At 35.6% G+C, this 21,664-nt stretch overlaps 1 protein-coding gene across 1 annotated transcript; it reads right to left on the bottom strand.

The window, feature by feature from the left end:
• Positions 1-1,657: 1,657 nt before the first annotated feature.
• On the bottom strand, positions 1,658-16,559 carry LOC129291801 (uncharacterized). The gene is given in 23 exon segments (XM_054929328.1): positions 1,658-2,144; positions 2,858-4,029; positions 4,108-4,352; positions 5,680-5,805; positions 5,882-5,947; positions 6,052-6,959; positions 7,064-7,096; positions 7,099-7,465; positions 8,079-9,352; positions 9,476-9,749; positions 10,386-10,715; positions 10,961-11,098; positions 11,259-11,370; positions 11,493-12,080; positions 12,546-12,619; positions 12,768-12,890; positions 13,102-13,232; positions 13,334-13,482; positions 13,587-13,733; positions 14,200-14,279; positions 14,366-14,482; positions 15,547-15,931; positions 16,263-16,559. Coding segments are annotated over 23 exon segments (7,005 nt in total). The 5' UTR covers positions 16,400-16,559; the 3' UTR covers positions 1,658-2,115.
• Positions 16,560-21,664: the final 5,105 nt, after the last annotated feature.

Below are 21,664 nucleotides of genomic sequence, written 5' to 3'. Positions count from 1 at the left end.
CTATTTATCTTGATATTTTAATTATTTGATGTTTTGTTTATATTATTTTATAGATATATAATTTTTAAATTTAATTATGATGTCAACGGTTCGACCTTTGGTCCAACCTGGTTGGACCATACGAACCACAGACCGCTGTCCTCTCCGGTTCAATATCCGGTCTGGTTTTAAAAACATTGATTGGAGGAGCCATACCCTATAAATCGAGTTTTGAAAGTACGTAATATTTTGAAACGAAGTTTGTGATGAGTGGAACAAAGCCTCTAATCTTATTTAGAATTACAAAGAATAAGGTCAAAAAGCTTATTGTTGTCATTCCCCCAATGCAACGTGCTGGAAGGATATTATGATTTGGAATGCTAATTCTAATGTTAAATTTTCAATCAAGAGTGCCAATTACAAAACCAGTCTCCTAACTGGAATACCATCTATAAGACTATTTGGAAATGAAAAGGGGCTGAAAGAATTAGGTTCTTTATACGATTGGTCTTTCAAGAAAAGCTTCCTACTAATATATGGAGAAGTTCATCGTCTAAATCATCTTCTCTTTGTGACTAGTGCAAGACTCGATGGAAATACTTTTGATCTATTAAGTGATTGTACATATGTTAAACAATTATGGAATCTTCTTGTCAAGTATTCAATTCACTCGCAATTCTCCTTTGCAAGTCTACTAGAATTTTTTTTTTTTGGGGGGGGGGGGGGGGAGGACTCATAATCCAACTTTGGTCATTATGAATATAAAGAAGAATTTTAAAGTCGCTAAGTCCACAATCTCGAAAAAGGGAAGGCATGAGCATGTTATAGGTAAATGGACTCCTCCATATCCTCAATGGATCAAACTAAATGTCGGTGGTGCTATGTCTGCTTCTACAAAATGAGCAGGTTGTGGTGGTGTTTTGTGAGAAGGAAAAGAAGTGTGTATTGAAGGATTCTCTCACGAAGCTGAAGAGGGTGTCATTCTCGAAGGTCTCAACTTTGCTTGGGACATTGGATTTAGAAAGATTAGTTTGGAATCTGATTTTAAACTCATTATTGAGATGGTAAGGATGTTTCAACATCAAAGGATGCTTTTTTGTTTTCATGGAAATTAGGTGTTTACTTGTCTATCACTGAAAAGTTCAGCTCTAATATACTTCAAGAAAGCGTAATCTTGTAGTAGATGCTTTTGCTAATGGGCCTGGTTACATATACCTTATATGACATAGTACCACAAACTACGAGGCACCTAGTTATATGATGAGTCTTTGATATTTTTTGTTTTTGTTTTTGGGGCAAAAATGAGTCTTTAATCCCTTTTGCTTTAGTGATTTTGTAATCTTGGCCTAAGACCCTCGTTTTTACCCAAAAAAAAAAAATGTAATTTGTGACTGTTTATTCTTTTTCTCCTTACATATAACTGTTTACTCTAATTTCATTTCAAATTGACAAAAAAAAAAGGGCGGTAATATACCTCTTCGCCTTCTTAAATGTCAACTACAAAATTTAGTTGTACGATAAAAAAAAATTGTACAGCAGTCTTCTTTTTCTACCAATGTCCAAGTCAGAACTTCTCATGCACTTCAGACAATTAAATATCTTAAATAATATGATAGATTCCCATGCATTGCATAAAGTTTGAAAAATAAAACACACTATTTATAACTTGTGAATAATATGACTTAATATAAACTTTATATTAATGATAAGAAATTGATATTGATAATTACCCATCAAACTCCATGAACCCAACCGCTCAAGTAATGAATAAACTTTGTAATCAATCTATTCCAACTTATCAGAATCCTCACCCTGCAAGATCTAATGGAGCCATTTTTTTTTGCTATAAACAAAATTTGATTTATGTACACAAACATGCCGCTAATAACCATCCCTTCACCGCATCTGTATCAAGTTTCAGCTTCATATCGATGGTCATCTCCGACCAACCCACAACCCCCCACCCCAAAAAAACAAAGAACACTGCCATCGAGCAGCTCCTGGTGGGGTGAGCAAGCATCTGTCACAAGCAGCAGCCAAAAATTTTCATTTAAGTGGGCAGCAAGACAAAAAATGTGATGGGAAGGAGATTCCAAAAGGACATCAACCTCACTCCTGGGAGTGAATATTTTTTCCTTACTCTGGTGCTGATGGATCTGATTTTACTGAGAAAAAAAAAAAACACAGAATTAAATTCACATGTGATCAGAAAGAACAATAAATCATGCATCTCATACTACAACAACAAGAAGGTTTATCTTACTAGATAAGATGGGTTACATGGATTGCACGATGTAATCGTGCATTTTATAGCAAGATAGAAGTGTTTTGGGAGGGCATTAAATGGCAATGAAAAAGAACAAAAGAAAATAGATAACATACATGCCTTAAACATGTGACTAGAGCAAACAATAATCACTCACAATCCAAAAGGTTATGCTGTGTGCAATATAAAAGAAAATAGAATGCCCATCTGTGAGAAACAACACCATACATCATATTTAACATCCCTACTATCCCCTCCACAACACACGACAGCATTTGAAAGAATGTGCTGACCACAATATGCCAAATAATATGACACCAAGGATGTGGAAGATTTCAATTTTGCTCCTTTTCTTTTTTCTTTTGATCATCACTGGAGTAGCATAATCTAACATTGAGCCCCGATGAATGTATAGGGTAGAGATGGAGGGAAAGGACACAAAAATACTTTAACCAATTCATTACTCAACATCACTCCATGGATGCCAGTTAAAAGTTCCCTGATCAAACCTATAGACCTCAGTAGAACTAGCCAAAGCACTGATTCAAAATGGGGACACATGCAGAAAGCTATCAACACATCAATTAAGATTGCAAAGTGAATAAATTTTACCATTTCTTTTCTTGGTTGGTTTCACACTCCCCTGTGGAGCAGATGAAGGAATACGCTTTTTTGCAGAGATCTTCGAGGTCTCAGCCTTCTTTGAAGGTATCAAAGATGTGCAAAGAATGGCTTCAACAGCTTCACGCTGTTGTTTCCTTTTTGAAATATTAGAAACTCTATTTTGAATAAGAGCTCTACCTTCATCTTCCGTATCTCCCTTTTTAGTACGATCTTCCCTTGAGGGAGCAGAATCTTTAGGAGAACTGCTTTTGTTCCCTACAGAAGATATACTTCGTTTTACTGATGGTGACAGTGGTGATATTTTATGTCCTCCACCACTTGTCTCCTTTTTCCCATGATGCCTCTTTCCCAAAGTGGTCTTCCCCATGCCATGCATTGTTTTGTCTTCGCCTTTTCTTCCACCGTTACTAGCCGACTCATCTAATGCAGGCATACCAACACAAGTAGTTTTGTTGTCACAGTTTGCAACTAGACGTGAAGTGTCCTTCATGATGGAAACATGTTCACCTTTCTCGTCTTTTTTCTTACATTGAACATCTTTTCCAGAACGTAAGGAACCAGCCTTAGATCCACTACTTGTATTCATATTCCCTACTTGAGTAGCAATACTGTTCCTTATCCTCCTAGAGGAATCCTTCTCATTGACTAAATTTTTTGCCATACTCTGGTCAGCACTTCTAACCTTCTCTTGTCTAAGTTCAAAAGCAGGGTTCGCAGAATTCTGTACACTATCATCGTTGAAAGCAGTTTTAAACAGTGTATGATATGGCATTTTAGCTGATATAACCACGTTTCTTTCTTTAGCATCCTTCACAAGAGCAGCCCAGTTAGAGTTTGTCTGCAATGTCCTTGCATTCCCCAAAATCCAAAGTGATAGTTTGGCCCTTGTTAAGGCAACATTCATCCGTCTTACATCAGCAACGAATCCAATAGAGCTTGATTTGATCCCAGATGTGGCAGAGTTTGAACGTGCTGCTCTTACCGTAGAGAGTAAGAGGATATCCACTTCTCGACCTTGAAAACCATCCACAGTGTTAAATTCAATGTTGGCTATGTTTGAAGATCCAAACACATTAGAAAAGCGAGATCGCAGAAGTGAAAGTTGATACTTGTATGGTGTAATAATACCAATTCTTCTGCCAATAAATTCAGCTGGGTACCTTCAAATGGCAAAGAGTCTTGTAAATAATCACCAAAATTTAAAGAAAAAAAAGAGAATAAAATTGTGTATTTGGTACCTTTTCCTAAAAAACCTCAATAATTCAACAGCTGCATCAGCCTCATGCTGGTTGTAAAGAGACAGAATGCCAGAGTTTTTTCCATGAAGCTCTTGACCATCAATGATATCATAAAATATATAAGGTCCAAGATGCCTGGTCTGATGAAACGGTGCTGATTTACTAGGCATGTCACAACCATTTAGCAACTTGCTCTCATAGAAGTGCAGTGAAGGAAATTTGCATATCTCTGGGTGCATTCTATACTGTCATTGTGAAATAAAATCACGAATGAAGGATTTCAATTTTCTGTCTCAGGATAAGAACATGTGGGGTGGGGGAAGGGGCAAAACTCTTTGTCTGACCCAAAAGCAGTGATAACAGGTAAGATCACACACACACACGTGCTAGTAAGAGCTGTAAAACCCTTCTTAATTCTGAGGCATTCCCTTCAAGTTTTCAGTCGGTGTGGCTCTTTGATATGGTATCAAAAAATGGTTGACCATGTGATCTAACTTTCAGTCAGTGCCATGAGAGACTGGCAATTGGTATTTTCATGACATGACAAGATCAATATTTTGATTAAGTTAATGGCTAGTGCCATAGATTATAACAGGAGCAGCTACATTTGCTCTTTCATTTCAACAGGACACAGTTGCAGAACAATACTACTGATGGGAAATTATCCAAAAAAAAAGACAAGCTAAAAATCATTAAAATTTGACCCAGTGGTTCAGCACATTTGGATAAGCCCCATATGTCATACCATTAAAAACTTAACTCATCTGTTCTATGAAAAACAGATAAAAGTCCTACAGTAAGCAGAATTCAGTCTTCAGTCGAGCTAGCAACAGAACATTTATGGCATGTTTGGTTTACATTTCAAAAATACTTTCAGCACAAGCTACCTATTTTTCCTCCTTGCAAAAGCTGTCTCAATTTTTGTGCTAATGTAAAAAGCTAGATGCAGGAGAGGCAACCAAGGCTACAAAAGCACATTTAACCATATATTAAAACCATAAAAGTCATAAAGTTGACAGAGTTCAGTCTTTCAGTCGAGAAGCCATTTGGTTTATTGATTGGAAAAGGATTCTATTTTAATTGCATTAAAAACAAGATTAAAACAATTCATCATAATCCTGTTATTACACAAAATATCACATGCTAACATATTATGCCACCCAGGTCCTAAATATAGGGAAACTTCTAGAAGCCCTACTTGGCCTAAAATATTAGACAAAATGTAGTGTTTACATTTTTCCAGTGCTACCCTTCCCCACTTTATAGCTTGTTTGAACTTATAATTCTAAATGCATTGTGTTATTGGCTTGTTTGTAATTCCAAGAAAGTACTTAACTCTGATCATTTACTGGTTACTGCATTGAAGGGCAAAACTAGAAAGATTGACATTTTTTTTGACAAGATTAGGCATATAAACTATCATTCCTTAAGAAGCATGAATTATTTACCTTTTCCTTATATTTAGAAATGCAGGGAGTACAAATCACAGAGCAACCGAGTTTTATATGCTTAGCAAAGCAATGATCATGGTTATAAAGCAAAACAGCAATAAAAATTTGGTAACTTACAAACCTGTTCATTAAGCATAATAACAGGATGACCAGCCCTTTGTAGACGTTCAAACATGCTGCATTCATAAAGAAATTTACTTGCAACATTGGAGAGGACTGTTGCTGGAAGCTGCTTTGGGTCACCAACCTTGAGTAAATTACAAAAGTCAGCTTAACTTCTTAATCTACACCAGAAATTTCAAAACTAGAGTTGGAATTTTTACCATGACACATTTGGTTCCACTAGATTTTAAGAGCTGAAGAGGTATCAAAGTAGCAGGCTCCAGTGCCTTTGAAAACAAGAATAGATCAAAAGATGGAAGAGGAAATTAGAGGATTTCTGGTAATTGGTAAATTAATTACTTAACAATTTTGAGAAAAAAGATATAATTACTTGGGCAGCTTCATCAACTACAACAGCATCAAAAAGGGTATTCTCAGACGGACCCCCAAACTTGGAGCTTAACATCGTCTCTGAGCAAACTCCATAAAGGTCCCCACCACAGCCACTCAAGGTAGTTACCACTATTTCAGCTTCCCTCAGTATAGATTTTCGCAGCTTACTCCTGAGTGCCTTGGTTTCTTCATTGGCTTTCCTCTCCTCAGCCTGAACATTACTAAGATCTCTATATATTTGTTTTTTCTGTTCATATAGTTTCCGTAGCTGCATTTCAATTTCTTTGTCAGACATTTCCTTCTCATCTCCCTTACAAGAGTCATCATGCAGATTTTTATGCTTAGAATTTCCATCTCTCAAGCTCGCACGCTTTGCTTCATAAAACCTAATAGAATCAACTAATTTCTCTAAATTAGAACGCAAAGCCCCTGAAGAATCCACTCTCAAATCATTCTTCCCATCCATTGAATGCATCCTCTCTTCTGCCACACGTTGATCAACAAGCGTATCAATAAAAAATGGCAGTGAATCTGGATGGACTGTTTTTATATTTCCAACCCTTACAAGATAAGGCTTGTACATTTTCCCATCACTGCCGTAAAGACCTTGGCCAGAAATTCGTGAAACCAACTCATCCACAGCAGCATTAGATTGAGCACATATAAGCACCCTTCGTCTCACAAAATTTCCTGCAGATTTTGATGCACTTTGAGCATCATCACTCAACTGTCTAGCCAAGGCTGCATCTTGCCATGCCCTCGCAATTGCAACACTCTGGCTGATCTTTGGTCTTGTCTTGGAACTCAAGTTTTCATTTGAAGGATTTTGGGTGCAATTCAACTTCTGTGAAGGAGAAGCAAGCAGACCACTGACAATTGCAACAGTAATCCGTGTCTTCCCAGTGCCTATATATAACATTTGCAAACATAAACAAGCTAAATGTTAAAATCCAACAATTCTAAAGCTTTCAGGTGCATCAAGATATATTTGCACAGGGTGGATCAAGTACCTGGGGGGCCCTGAATAAGTGATAATTCAATTTTTTCTTTTCTTTAGCTGTTCCAATAGCAACACTTATAGCCTGGAGTTGACTGGCATTAAATGATGACCTGAAAATTTTCTGCAAAGGTTGGGGCAACTTACTGAGATCCACTTCCTTGGATTCATTAAGATGATATGAATCATTGAGAGGATTCAAAATAAGTGGAAGTAAGGGAATGCCCTTGACTGATGATAATGCACTAAATTCACGAATTTGAGAAATAATGCTCATTATACGGCATGCATGCCATTTACTTCGCTCAGTGAGAGCCCTTCGGGCTTGATTTAATCGTGAGGAACCATTCTGAAAAAAGAACCTGATAAGGAGAATAGTTAAACTTCTCTTATTACCTCTCTCACATCTTTCAACCTGCAAATACAAATAAACCCTTTTAGCATGATATTGGCATATCAATAATGGTGTGCCTTATTGCCTAACCTCAAGCTGCACTGGTGGCAAAATTGCACCAGCTACCAAAAATTAGCTTTTACAATATTGATGAGATAACAAGATTTTTGACTCCTCAAGGAGGAAAAAAACATGAGAATAATATATTAGATCCAACTTTATGTTTCATGCAAAAATGTTAGCAGGTATTCTAAGAAGTTCATAATAAAATGAACATGACACGTATATTAACATTCTAATTCACATTATAAACAAGACATGACTGCCAATTAGGTGGTTATTAGAGAAAGAATCAGTTATATAAGGTTCGGCCCCAAGGTGAAACCAACATATGCTACAATCTTCATCTAGTCATGCTACAAAACAAAATTAGCAATTGAATTTATCAGCAAAGTAAACAGGACTTATTGCCAATTCAAAAGAGTAAATCTTCATGTGTGGCAAGAATATGAACTACAAAATATATGTCCTAATAAAAGCATGTATAAGAATATCTTTTTTTTTTTTTGTTTAGTCACAAAAAGCCTCTCAACTTCTTGTTGGCCTAATACCAATAACATAAATCAAAAGATACCTTTCCAACCATGTGAACATCCTGTGAAGATTTTTGTGGAGGATCTTTCGTTAGCAAAACAAGGTCATTTTCCGAAAAGCTCTTTGATTCTGCAGAATCACTGTTATCATGTACAAAACGCACAAGATGGAAGTCATCAACTCTCTCCACTGACATCACAGAGAGTTTTCCAGATAACATCTCCTCCCATGATGACATCTCAACAAAAGAGTTGTGTAGCTGTGCTTTAAACTCCTCCAAAACCAAAGGTCGAAATATCTCCACATACTGCTCAGGTGAATGAAAAACCAAAGGCACTTCTTTTAGTTTGTTTATAGCCTGATTTTCATCTTTTCTTGCAGATGCCAATCCGACTATTGCAAAATAATCTATTTCAAGAATAGGTTTATACCAATCATTCAGTGTTGGTGGCTTGAACCTTTTCAAATTATCCTCCAGTCTATGTAGACGGCCAGATCTGTTTTCTGAAGGAGTTTTGAGCTGAATAACTTGTCTTCTGAAAACTGAAGTAGGCTTTGCTACATGCAATTGGGTACGTCCCACAGACTTCAGTGCAGTTTCCAAAGGATCATCTTCATTATCATGAACCAAATCACTTAATATTGGATTAGTTGACAAAGCACTACCTTTATTCAAAGCCATACTGTCACAAGCTTTATCAGGTTTCACAGAATTTGAACGTTCGTCAGATTGTGTTGTCAAATTGATATCATTGTGGGGCTTTAAGCTAACTTCCCTGCCGCCATTATCTAAGCCTTTTGAATTAACAAAGGAAGGGGCCACTGGTTTATCTTGTAAATTAACAGAGTCCAATTTCTGAGAAGACAGACTAGAAACAATGCTAGGAACTTTTCCCTGGAAAGACTCTCCCTGATCCTTGGGAATTTTTACAGAAGTAACATTATGTTTTGCAGGATCAGCAACTGTTATGTTTATACCAGCATCAGAGGACAGAGATTTGCAGTAGCCAATCTTGCTACCAGACAGAATGTCCTTATTGCTTAGAGCTATTGGTTCCCCTTCATCATCAGAAAGTACAATGACATTTTCTTTGTTCTTTTTGCTGTTCATCATTGGCGGGTCCACAATTTCCACACCTGTAGTCTCCAAGGAAGAGTGCCTATCTGAAGAGAAATATTTGCTCTTGAAAATGTTCTCAGATACTGAAGATCTGGGCTTCTGACTTGCATCCAGAAAATTGCCAGTGCCTTCTGATGACAGTGAAACCAAAAGGCGAGACACATGTTCTATCAATTCTTCCAATTGATAATCATCTGAATTACATGGAGAAACATTAAAAAAACATATTAATAAAATACTGTTGACAGATCAAAAGAGGGGGGAAATTGCACATGCTCGTACATATTTATTTGTTACAAACAAACAAAAGAACTCACCACTTGAAATAAGAGTTTCCATGGCAACAATTGCTGAAAGGTCAGATTTAGCAAAAGACCCTTTCAATATATTCAATAAAGAAGTAACTGTTCGCTTCCAATAAACAATTACAACCTTTAGTGTTGACTTTCCCCACTCCATGAGATCAGAAAGCCATCTAAAATCCAACTTATATTCTGCCAGCATAGTCATATTCCCAAGCTTTTTGCCACGAAATGATTGGAGTCTATGAAAAAGAACAGGGAAAATCTCGAGTATCCGAACACAAGTCATCTGAAACAACAAGAAACCAAACACAATCTGTATGGAAATTGAGGCATGTTTTGGAAAATTATTCACAATAGTCCATGCTCATTCATAAATAGCCTCTGGCAAATATCTGGAGCACCAATATGTGTTAGGATAACAAAGGACGAAGATGAAAGCTGCATAAAATCTGATGATAGTAAAACTGGCATTTGCACTAGGATAGAAAATAAGGCAACCACATTTTTCCTCAGATCATGTGGTCATGAACTTTAAATTGTTAGAAAATACCACCCTTAACTTTCAACTAAAACAAAACCATAAAATGCTATAGTGTTCAAAAACAAATGAAAAATAAAAATGTTTAACCTCAATTAAAATCAATTGTAAAAAGCCACACAATCCCCTCATGCTCCTTATATGTGCACTTTCATACACAACATATAACGGTCATGAAAATTTTTGAAGCAAGTAAACAACATCTTGCAGTTATATTAACTAGAAGTTGACATTATTATTTCAGTCCAAATTTTAGAGAGGAACTTTTAATATTTTATTTTAAAAAATGTAATTAGACCTCAGATTATGAAAGTAAATCATAGTTTCCAATTAAAAATATGAAAGAAAAACAGAGTAAATAACAAAAAAAAAAAAAGAACATACCTGGCAAAGATTGTAATCAATAAATTCCTTCCCTTTACCCAAACATCTACAGATAATAGGCCAGGCCATTTCAGATAACAAGTAACTGAATTTTTCTCTACTTTCTAAGTCAACATCTGAGACAAGCTTATCAATACGCACGGGCAGAGAATCAAAATCTGGCTGTTTCAAAAACCCGCCTTGGGAAGAAAATGTTGGCACTTTTAAGACACTCTCTGCATTTTCTGGCAACTCTGGGGCAGGTAGATCCCCTTCTTTCAGTAATTTGAAAAGAAGAAACCAAAAATGATGCAGAGTTTGAAACTTCGACAGAACGGAGTCCAATTGCATCTGGCATGCAAAGACAATTACCACATGGAGGGAAAGAGACAAATGACCATTAGAAAAAGTCAATTAACAATAATTGATTATTTCACTTCCATGTAAAAGTGTCTCTAAAATCAAAGATTCAGGTAAACTATTTGAACTTGAAGAACCTAGCATAGGAGAGATAAGAAAGATAGCAGAGAGGACAGTTGGTGCTACCACAACCTCATATAATTATCAGTGAAGCATTAGCTGACATGTAATATTACCAGTTTCATAGCATGCTTTAGGCCAAAAAGAGAGGCAGACAATGACACCTTGCAAGAACAAAGAAACCTCAATCCACATGAAAGCCCACGGGTATCAGAAACTTGCTCCAAAATACACTTGCCAAACTGTCTAACATTCTGCAATAGAGAAACAAATTATCCATTATATAGATCAGGTTCCACAGACAAGGGGGAAGAGAGAAAAAAAACCAGTCCATCTTGTTGATTTTTTTTCCTTGAAATAACGGAAAAAAATTAATTTACATAATCTGCAAATGCTACTTAGAAATGCCATTACATCATTTGGATCCAAAAGTGAAAGAATTAAACTTTCACCCATCTGTGGTTCCCAAGTCCATTGTCTTCGAAGTTCTCCTTGTGCCATCTGAACTAAAAAATGTGCAGTTAACCTGAGGTTTAACTCAAGAAAAATTAGTCAAGAGATTGAAAATCTGTCATCAAAACATAAAACTCTAAGCTGTTCAAGTTTTGATTTTAGAAAAAACATAGAAGTCAAGGTTTTGTTAGAAACCTGCTGAATGTTCTAATTAAAATTGAAGACATTGTCAACACTTCCACTGAGTTTTTTGATATGTTCCCATTCCCACCATCATCAGAACCAGTCGGAACCTTCCACTCAAATGAAGAGGAAATTTCTGAAGTGTAAGTTGAGAGCCAAGTTCTAATAGGAAGTAGCATTTCTGCACTGCTTTCAGGCTCAACCATAGAAAAACGAGATCGTGCCCAGAAAACAGCCTTTGAAAATGATATTGGAAGGACTGAGGGATGCATATCAACTAAAACATCAACCCATAACATTGGAATGCACATCCACTCTCTGCACTCCTGAGAAGTTATTCTACTCTGCATGCTAAATTGACTCCAAGAACTATTATCTTTTTCTTCACCTAAAAAAGTTGGGAGCCAAATTTTATTGTTGTCATCATTCAGCTCATATTCCATGCAACCAACACCATTCAAAGGCGTGCAGTGATTCAGCACTGAAGATATTAACGCAGTAGCATCTGATACTATAATAGTCTGCATGAGGTCAAAAGCAGGCTGTCTTAGAGAGCTGTGAAGTGAGGAGTCCTTCAAGGATGACACAAGGAATGGTCCCCTGTCCAACACAATTGATAGAAATGATGAGATAACTACACACATGAAACAAAGATTAGTTCAAGTAAATCAAAACACAATGCATGCTGATCAAGTTCACATATGCCAAGGGCCATTTAGACTCAAAAACTTAAGCCTCTAAGTGAACCCTAAGAATAATGTTTTGTTAAGAATAACAAACAAGGGGCAGAATTAGTTTGAAGTAACTGGGGCATTTAATAACTGACTCTAAGGGGAAGTTGTTGGTTAAATCAACTTCAGCTATAAAGAGATGTAATCAAAGGAGAGTAAGATGATTTTGAGCCTGCTTGGTTTGTTGTTGAGAGCTCTAAAAACTCATTTAATGGCCACCCACATGTGGAAAGAAGGGTTACATAAATTGAGAATTCATGACAGATCTAAAGAAGCCTCAAACTTTGACTTTTGAGAAGGAAAGAAAACAAAAGGCAAAAAAGTGAGCATGTACCACATATGAGCACACTCAAAAGGAGGGGAAGGCGGATTCATCGTGTAACCTCGGTGCACAACAAGAAGTGCTATCTGAAAAGACAATCTTGAAATATATAACAACCAAGATAAGCCAAAACAAACAGAACAACACAGTATGAATTGCCAACCACCATAGCCAATCATTTGCCACACACCATGTATAACTATTATGTAAGAATCTAGACAAATATATATGAACCTGACAAGCTAATTTTCTCGTTAGAATGCTGTAGTTATTGCTCACTGGCACTTGATGAAGAAGAAAATAGAGAAAATTCCTCCGCTGCTTTTCATGCTCTCCATCTTGCAAAGCTTCAAGAGACTAGACACATGCACGGGCTCATTCATGTAAGCCAACAAAAGGACAGTCACCAAAATAAACCATTAACTTACAAAATAACTTGAGCTATCATGTCAACCAAGAACAAAACCCCACCTTCTTACCAAGAAAAAAAAAACAACAGAGAGAGAAAAAGAATAAAAACAAAACAAAAGAAAATAAAAGTCAATACTCAAGAATTTTGCATGCATGCCTGCAGAAAAGGCTGGAAAAGACTAAATATATCTTTGTGGATTTTCTCACTGCGAGTATGGAAACATTGACCAAGCAGAGTGTTGCGCATTACACTTGGAGACAATTTTGACCTTAGCCAAAGCTTACAACCTTGAAGCAAGCCCAAAGATAAAAAGAAAATATTAGCCAAACAGAAATACAAAATAAAATGTGAAGAGAAGCAAAAGGAATGAAAAAGAGGAAGTGCATACCAAGCATTTCAAAGAGAAGTCTCAAACAAGTAACAGCATGTGAAAATTCAACTGAATCACTGCTAATATGATTGAGTACAATATCAAGAAAAAAGGGATAACGTTCCAATAACCCTTCTTCAAAAGCTGGAGAATCCATGAAGCTAAGCCTTCACGAAATCATAAAAGTTTTGTGAAAACAAAAGCAGAGATAAATTAAACATCAAGCAAAAAAGAATTCAAGTTTTATACTTCCAAAACCACAAATTCCTACAAAGATTTGAAGCCAATCCATAAAGAAGCACGATCTGGCTGTGGTTGTGGTGTTGAAATCTCCATAGCTGATGGTAAAGTCTCTGCCTCTAAATAGGCAATAAACTTCTTAAGCAATGGCTGCAAAGGTTCCAAGTCCGTTGCTCTCCTACACAAAATGTAGACAACATTTATGATTATCAAAAATCAAAGCAAGGATGTAGAAGTCTTGCATACAAAAAACAAAATTCCAAACATTTATGAACAAAACATAAGCAATGAGATTCAGTTTAATCAATAATAATTAATCAAGCCATGCCTTCAGGTTACCACAAATCTAAACATGATTTCTAGCTTCTTTATTTTTGGATTACATAATGAGAGTTTGAACCTATGACCTCTACTCATACCCTAATCTAATCACTTGGGCATCATATATGGTTTCAGGTATTCATTATTTTGTGATTAACTAAAAAACCTTCTTTAGAAAACCATAGTCACCAATAAGCATATAATTAATTTATAAATTTATTCACAAAGAAACTGTTGTCAGATACACAACTTCCATTGACATCATAAGCATAAAAAAATCCTCATAATTAAAAGCTCAAATCCCTTGGCGCCAACAAAGGTACCTCAACCTTCCCATTGATCCTGCCAAGCGATATCCAACAGTGCGCACACTTCGTTTACAAAACAGCAATGCATATACTCCCTAGAAGAGAATGAATGCATCATGTAAGCAATCTAAAACATAATATCTGAGCAGAATTACACAGGAAAAAGAAAAAAAAAACTTACAGGAAATTGTTGATGCCCAGACAAAGCCAATTCATGCATATTATCAATAGCTTCAACAAACAACTCAAATTCCGTGAATAGGGGCTGATTCTCTAGAAGAATTGGGAACATTAATACCTGTATCAAATGGTGAAACATGCACATGAAATGATAATTTTGAACTCAAAAAGACAAAAAAAGGCAACTAAGTCCCAAAATAAAATAAAATAAAATTCATCACACCATAAAGAAAATTGTTTATCTTAGCATCGATTGCAATTGAAAAATCACTGGCCATTAATATTCATCAGCATTTCAGAATAAATGTTACCAGTAATCTATTCATCAACAGGTTTTTTTTTTTTAATAAGAGATAACATTTTGTCTAAAAAAGAGAGGAGAAAAAACAAGAAAACTGAAAAAAAAAGGCGGCAGCAACACAAAGAGACATATCAGTTCCAATTTCTAAACTCTTCAATCCTGTAAACTAATTAAAAGGGAAAATTCATTGCAAAAAATATGGGAAGAGACCCAAAGAGAAGAAATAATAACAATGTTGTTCTGACATAACTCTAAATAAGTTGATGTTTCTTTGAAAATTCAAGCATTATAATACATCCAAGTACGGCAAATAATGCAAACACAGATAGCTGCCCAACAGTGCTGAAAATTGTGAGAAAATGTCATCAACCTAGAGGGGTACAAAAAACATAAAGGATACTAGAGGCACATTAACAAAAATTTAGCATTACTTATTCTTTTGTAAAATACCAGAAAACCTTGAGCTTTACAAAAAAGGAAAGACATAAAACTGCTATGAGCATTCTTATATGCCATTCTTAACACAATTTAAAATCTAAAATTGTGACTTCACAGCTTCTGTAAACATCAAAGAAATGCCTAGTGAAAGTAGGCAATGCTAAAAACAGTAAATAGGAAAACATACAAGTCATTTGGTGATCTTCCAAGCAAAACAGAAAATGGAATAGGACATTTGAGTTCATTCAAACAATATAACCAATAGTTCAATACTTTTGCTTTAGTACGTTTCCCAATGCAATGGAAAATTTTATATAGAAAGAGAAGCCCAAAAAGGATGCAATTTCAAGACTCAAAATGTTGATTTAATGGAATCTATTGGCTCAAAATAAGAGAAGAAAAACAATGAGTGAAGAAAAATTGAAACAGAACAGGTTAATTACCTCATACAAAGCATTGACAACTTCTGTATTATCACAAGTAGGATCATACTTTTGCGCTGCTATTCTTGCATTGATATCTTTCAGGTGTAGTGTCACCCTCTCATAATCAAGCTTCTGCAATACATCAAGAAGAGGACCAATAGTGCTAGACTCATATTCCATTTTGTACATTTCTTGGGCATGATGATGCTGAGAAACGCATTGGAGGCAGCGTCGCAGTTCATCAGAGATCCTCTTCCACAAACGCCTAAGAGGTGAATCTTGCCGTTCATCTTTGAAGTAATTGTAGAAAGTCTCCAGAAGAGGCCCCATTATATCCCAAAAGCCACACCATATATGACTCTCATTAGGCAGACAAATCAAGAAATTATATGCATCTGCAAACCTGATAATAATCACGTATAACTGTGGTTATGGAAACAGTGACAAGGTTCATCAGGCATGAACCAAAATAGCAACACTGACATCAATCTCAAAGCTCGATAGTAAAATCCCAATGATCAATGACTCACGAAGTAGTAAAATGCAAAACTCTGTATTGCCCAAAACTTTTAACTTATTGCCAAAAAAAAATAACAATTACCAAAATTAGATTTCAAAATGTCGGTAAGTACCAAGTATAGTCTCTGGACTAAGCATATCAGCGTAAAAGAGTAACATATATATAATGTGCAGTTTTCTTTTCCGGAACAAGGTAAAAGGAAAATGGAGATAACCATTGTTCTTTGTGCTGGTGGAGGCGACGGTGTTTGAGGGGATCAATGTTATCCTCGTCGTCGTTCTCTTCTTCTTCTTCTTCAATGCCTCTCCACCGGTCCAGAAGCTCCCGCCTAGTTGCTATTTTCTTGGACATTGAGTAGGCTCCGATTTCAATCGACTGTCAAATGCCTTGAACTTATAAGAATCGAAAATCAAGGTTCTTCCAAGAAAGCGTGGAATTTTACCGAGAAAACGTGACTAGGTTAGGCATTTGGGCGCGGTTTTCCCATTGTCAATACTAAATCGGCAATTGAACAGCAGCAATCGGCTTCAAAAGTATCACAGTGTATCATTTTAATATAAAATTTTAATTATAATTTACAAATTTCTTAATGGTAATTGCAATTAAACTTTGCTGCTCAAAAATTGCAATTGAACTTTAATGCGGTTATGACGTGTTTGGTATTGTAATATTTTTTTTTTTTTTTTTGCCGTGAGAGTAATTTTAGGCCAAGATGTGATTAAAATCAAAAAACCAATTATCAAAAACATGCTTCGAAACTAACCCTTGTTTGGTTGGAGGGATTTGAAGAAGAGATGAGGATAATTAAAGGGGGAGGCTACAAATATACTTTAATATGATTAAGATAATCTTATAAGTTATGTTATTCTAACTTTGCTCAGAAAACAATTTATATAAAAAATGTGCTAAAAGTTTCTACTAAATTTCTATCCCACAACCTTAAAAAAAAATAAAAAAAATCATAGAGATCACTTTTGCCACATTTATCATGATTGACTATAGAGCTTGTCTTCACTGTTGTGATCTCAGCTCTAACTGTTAGTATCTTTCTTCATTTCTGTCAAATTCTACCGTTGCTCTTTTTATATTTTGTTGTTACTTTTCTTTCTCCAAAACTTCATGGATCTATTTTAGATAAGTTGTTGCATTAATTTAGATAGATATTACTTATATATTATAATTGATTTATTGTCCCTTGTTATTCCTTCTCTCTTTATCATCTCGTGGTTTGTCTAGTTAGAGGCTTTTGCTTTATGTCATAGATCGAAGGGTTGGAGTTAATATTTCCTAAGTTGTTTATTTTTATTTTGCTCAAGTACTATTTTATACTATATAGGTATCTAAATCATGGAATATATCTATCTGTCTATTTATATGCAAATGGCCAGTTAGCCACAACATATATGTTTGTTTATATCCAATTATCTTATACTAAAATTGTGTTTTGGGCTGAAAGGAACTTACTTGAAGAAACAATATCGCAAGGCTACTCTATTATAACATAAAGGCTGGACCCTAGAGGAATTAATAAAATGTGTTCCAGTAGAACAACAACCAGGTTCCAACATCATCCCCTATTTCCTTAAAAAGTTGTGAGCAACGCACCTTGCCACTTTCTCTTTATAAGTCACACTATTGGCTTTAAGATTAGTGTGAATAGCTATCAGTCCTCTAGGTAAGCGAAATTCAAATTCAAAGTAGAACATTGTTTCCTGCTTGTATAAAAGGTAATGAGTGCATAGTTAGAAGTCTTTTTTCAACTCATTCAATGCTCAACACAACTCAACTTGCACCAAGCAAATCAACCGACCCAAGGTCAACTCAAACCTCACTCAGCGCAACCTTAAATCTTTAGCTTAAACCCACTAGGCTTATTACCAAGGTTATTAAAACTAGACCAGACTAGTCGGTTTGATCGATTTAATCGAGAACCGGCCAGGTATCCAGTTTGGAGATGATGCAGAACTGGGGGGAGGGAGAATCGGCCATGAACCGCCTGAACCGGGTTCGAACCGAACTAAATTAAGAGAATTAGCGATTCATGCGGTTCACCATTATTTTTTTTTCCTTCCAATTTCACAAAACGATATCATTCTATTTGTTCTTCAAAACCTAATTTTAGTTTAGGTTTGTGTCTTCATGATTCTCTCTCTGATTCTCTTAGCCATCAGCCCGTCACAGAAAGAAATCAGAACACTCCAGACCAAGTCACATTGCTCCACTTTCCTCTACTCTATCTCAATTTTGAAGCTTGAATGCAAGCTGCCGTGAAACCCTATCAGGCAAGCTGTTGAAGAATCTATTCAGCGAGCTTTCATATAACTAGATCCAGTGAGCTGTCGTAGAACCAATTCAGCGAGCTTCCGCAAAACCAATTAGGCGAACCTCGCGAGCTCTCACTTGGTCATCTTGTTCTCGTTCCTTGCCTCTCTTTCTCAATATGACCATCGTCCTCCCTTTCATCTGTTCGTCTTGTCTTCGTTGGACTTCAGCTCATTCTCAAGTCTCAGCTGACCTCTCATTTGCCATATTCAATCTTTATTAACTAGTTAAAGCTCTTATTCTTGAAGCTCGATCAAATGCTATATAGTTTAATAAATAATTGGTTGTGATTTTGGACGCCTGGGTGCTGATTACTGATTGTTGATAGCTAATTGCTAATTTAATAATTTTGACTATATTCTGATTAAGCTTAGTTGTTTTTTTATGGATTTGGAACCTCCCACTCTTGCCACCGAGCCCAATGTACAAGTTAATAATCTTGATCATACTCCTATCATTGGCACTCCCTCTAGCTCAACTCTAAATAGCAATAGTACCCTACAAACTGCTGTTGATTTGAATATTAATGATGCCTCTATGCTTTAAGTATCACCTACACCATCTCTTTGAGGGAAAAGTAATCCTACATGGGAGCATTTTGCTTTTAAAAAAAGGGGAGAACCTGTGTATATACTTGCCTTTATTGCCCCTCATCATTTAAAAGAGGTGGGATCAATAGGATGAAGCAGCATCTTACAGGTGTTTCAGGAAATATAATTTCTTACAAGAAGGTTCCACATGATGTTCGACATAGGATAGTTCAATCTTTGAAAGAAGTGTCATTGGCAAATAAGAGGAAGCTTGATGATCCAGACACACCTGAAGAGTTTGTTGATAACTCAAAATATGAAGTAATTGCTCCAAATCTAGAGCCAAGTAAGTAAGCTAAGAAGGCAAGTTCTAGCAGTGTTGTTGTTGTGAAGAAAAAAAAGGAAAAACTAGTGGGGCTGACAATTATTTTGCCCCAAGGTCAACTTTTGGCTCCCCACCAGGACTAAAGAGTATGTGGTCATCTAAAGAAACTCAGTATAAAGCTAACTTAGCCCTTACTAAGTGGTTATATATGAATTACATTCCATTTAATGCTGTAAATTGTCCATATTTTTTTGCTTGCTTTGGATGCAATTGCTACAATTGGCCCAGGTTTTAAAGGTTCTTCATTTGAGGAGTTAAGGGTTAACTTGTTGACTGATTATAGAAAAAAGTGTCAACTGCTTATTAAAAGCCATTGAGCCACTTGGAAAGAAAGTGGCTGCATACTCATGGCTGATGGTTGGACTGATAAAAGGCAATAAACATTAATAAATTTTATGGTTTATTCTCTTATTAACTTGGTTTTTGTAAAGTCTGTTGATGCTTCACATATAATCAAGGATGCCAAGAATTTGTTTTCTTTGTTTTGTAAAGTTGTTGAGTGGGTCAGTCCTAAAAATATAGTGCATATTATGACTGATAATGCAACTAATTATGTAGCTGCTGGCAGGTTTATTCGTGAAAAATATAATCATATCTATTGGTCACCCTGTGCTGCTTACTATTTGAATCTTATTTTGAAGGACATTGTAAGCATGCCCCATGTAGCTGACCTTACAAAAAAGGCATCAAAGATTACTATTTTTGTGTACAATCATGTGGCTTTTCTTTTATAGCTTAGGAGAAGAGATGGGTGGATAGAAATTGTGCACCCAGGAGCGACAATATTTGATACTACCTTCATTACATTGAAGAGTTTGCATGAGCACAATCATGACTTGCAAGCCTTGGTCTTAGATAAACACTTTCGTGATAATAAACTATCAAGGACTAAAGCTGGGCAACTAGTTGGTAACATTGTGTTGGACAAGAAGTTTTGAGATGATTGTTGTCAAATTGTATGTCTTGTAGGTCTTCTTATCAAGCTACTAAGAATTGTAGATGCTGATGAAAAACCATCTTTGGGTTATGTTTATAAGGGTATGCAAAGAGCAAAGAATTCAATAAAAAATTTCTCTCATAGAAAGAAGGAATAATACAAGCTTTACACAAGCATAATTCAAGCTCGGTAGGATAAGCATTTAAAGTGTGATTTGCATGTAGTAGCCTACTTTTTAAATCCTGCATTATTGTATGATCAAGGATTTATTGAGAAGAGTAGAGTGACAGAATCAATGTTGGACTATTTTTCAATATACAAGTCTGCCTATAAATATTCTGACATAATTTCTGAGATGCAAATATACCACAAGCGCCAAGGCTCTTTTGGCCGAGAAGAAGCTCATAAAGTAGCAAATGAAATATAACTTGGTTAGCTTCTTACTCTCTTTTTTTTCTTTTATTATAATTTTAAATATTAACTACTATTAATTTATTTGAATTTGATGTAGATGTCTGGTGGCAATGTTTTGGAGGTAGTGTTCCAATATTACAAAAGTTTGTAATTTGTATTCTAGGACAAACTTCTTCTTCTTTAGGATGTGAAAGAAATTGGAGCCTATTTGAAAGAATTCACACCAAAAAAAGAAATAGGCTAGAACATGAAAGATTGAATGATCTTGTGTTTAACTACAACTTGTGTTTGCTAAACAGTTGATCATTAATCATTACTCAAATCTAAAATAATTCTCTTTGGCTTCAATAATTGAATGATTAGGGATTTGATTGTGATTTTTTTTATATATATAATGTCAAAATTGAAGAAGGTGAGCTATGATTCTGTTGATTATGAATCAATTGATAAGCTTGAGTATTGGATAGTTGAAGAAGTTCCAACTCCAAATCTTGACTTCACTGTTGAGGAAATTCAAAATGAAGATTTTCTTGGTGGAAATGCATGTCCCTCTAGATCTGGTCCTGAATTAAGGGAAAATGAAGGTTGCTCCTTTCTTATTACATTAAAGCTTTGTTTGATTTATAGTTTATTCATTCATTATTTATATGTCAATGCTAACTATTTTTTTGCCAAATATATGTCTAAGTGCTGTTAAAGATGTGAATGTTCTACAAACTCCTATTTTGGATTCATCGAATGCTATAAGAGTTAAAGGAGATGTTTGTGATCTTCAACATGATTTTAGAGAGTTTAATTTAAAAGATCTATATAGAAATTGAATGTTGTAGTTTTTTTAGTTGAATTTGGACCATTGGATTGTATAGGACTATTAGACTATGATGTGATGTTGTGCATGGCCATAAATGACTTTGAAGTTTGAAGTTTGAATTTTGAACATGGATATTGCCTACTTTCTTACTATTAATGTGTACTTGGATTTGTATGCCTTTGTACTTTGAAGTATGATAAGATTATCACTTTATTAG

Source organism: Prosopis cineraria, unplaced genomic scaffold, assembly GCF_029017545.1.
Source record: "Prosopis cineraria cultivar Desert tree isolate PC_DT_omini unplaced genomic scaffold, ASM2901754v1 PC13, whole genome shotgun sequence".
NCBI lineage: Eukaryota > Viridiplantae > Streptophyta > Magnoliopsida > Fabales > Fabaceae > Prosopis > Prosopis cineraria.
The sequence above is the reverse complement of the archived record's forward strand: the minus strand, read 5'-3'. Positions and strand labels throughout refer to the sequence as shown.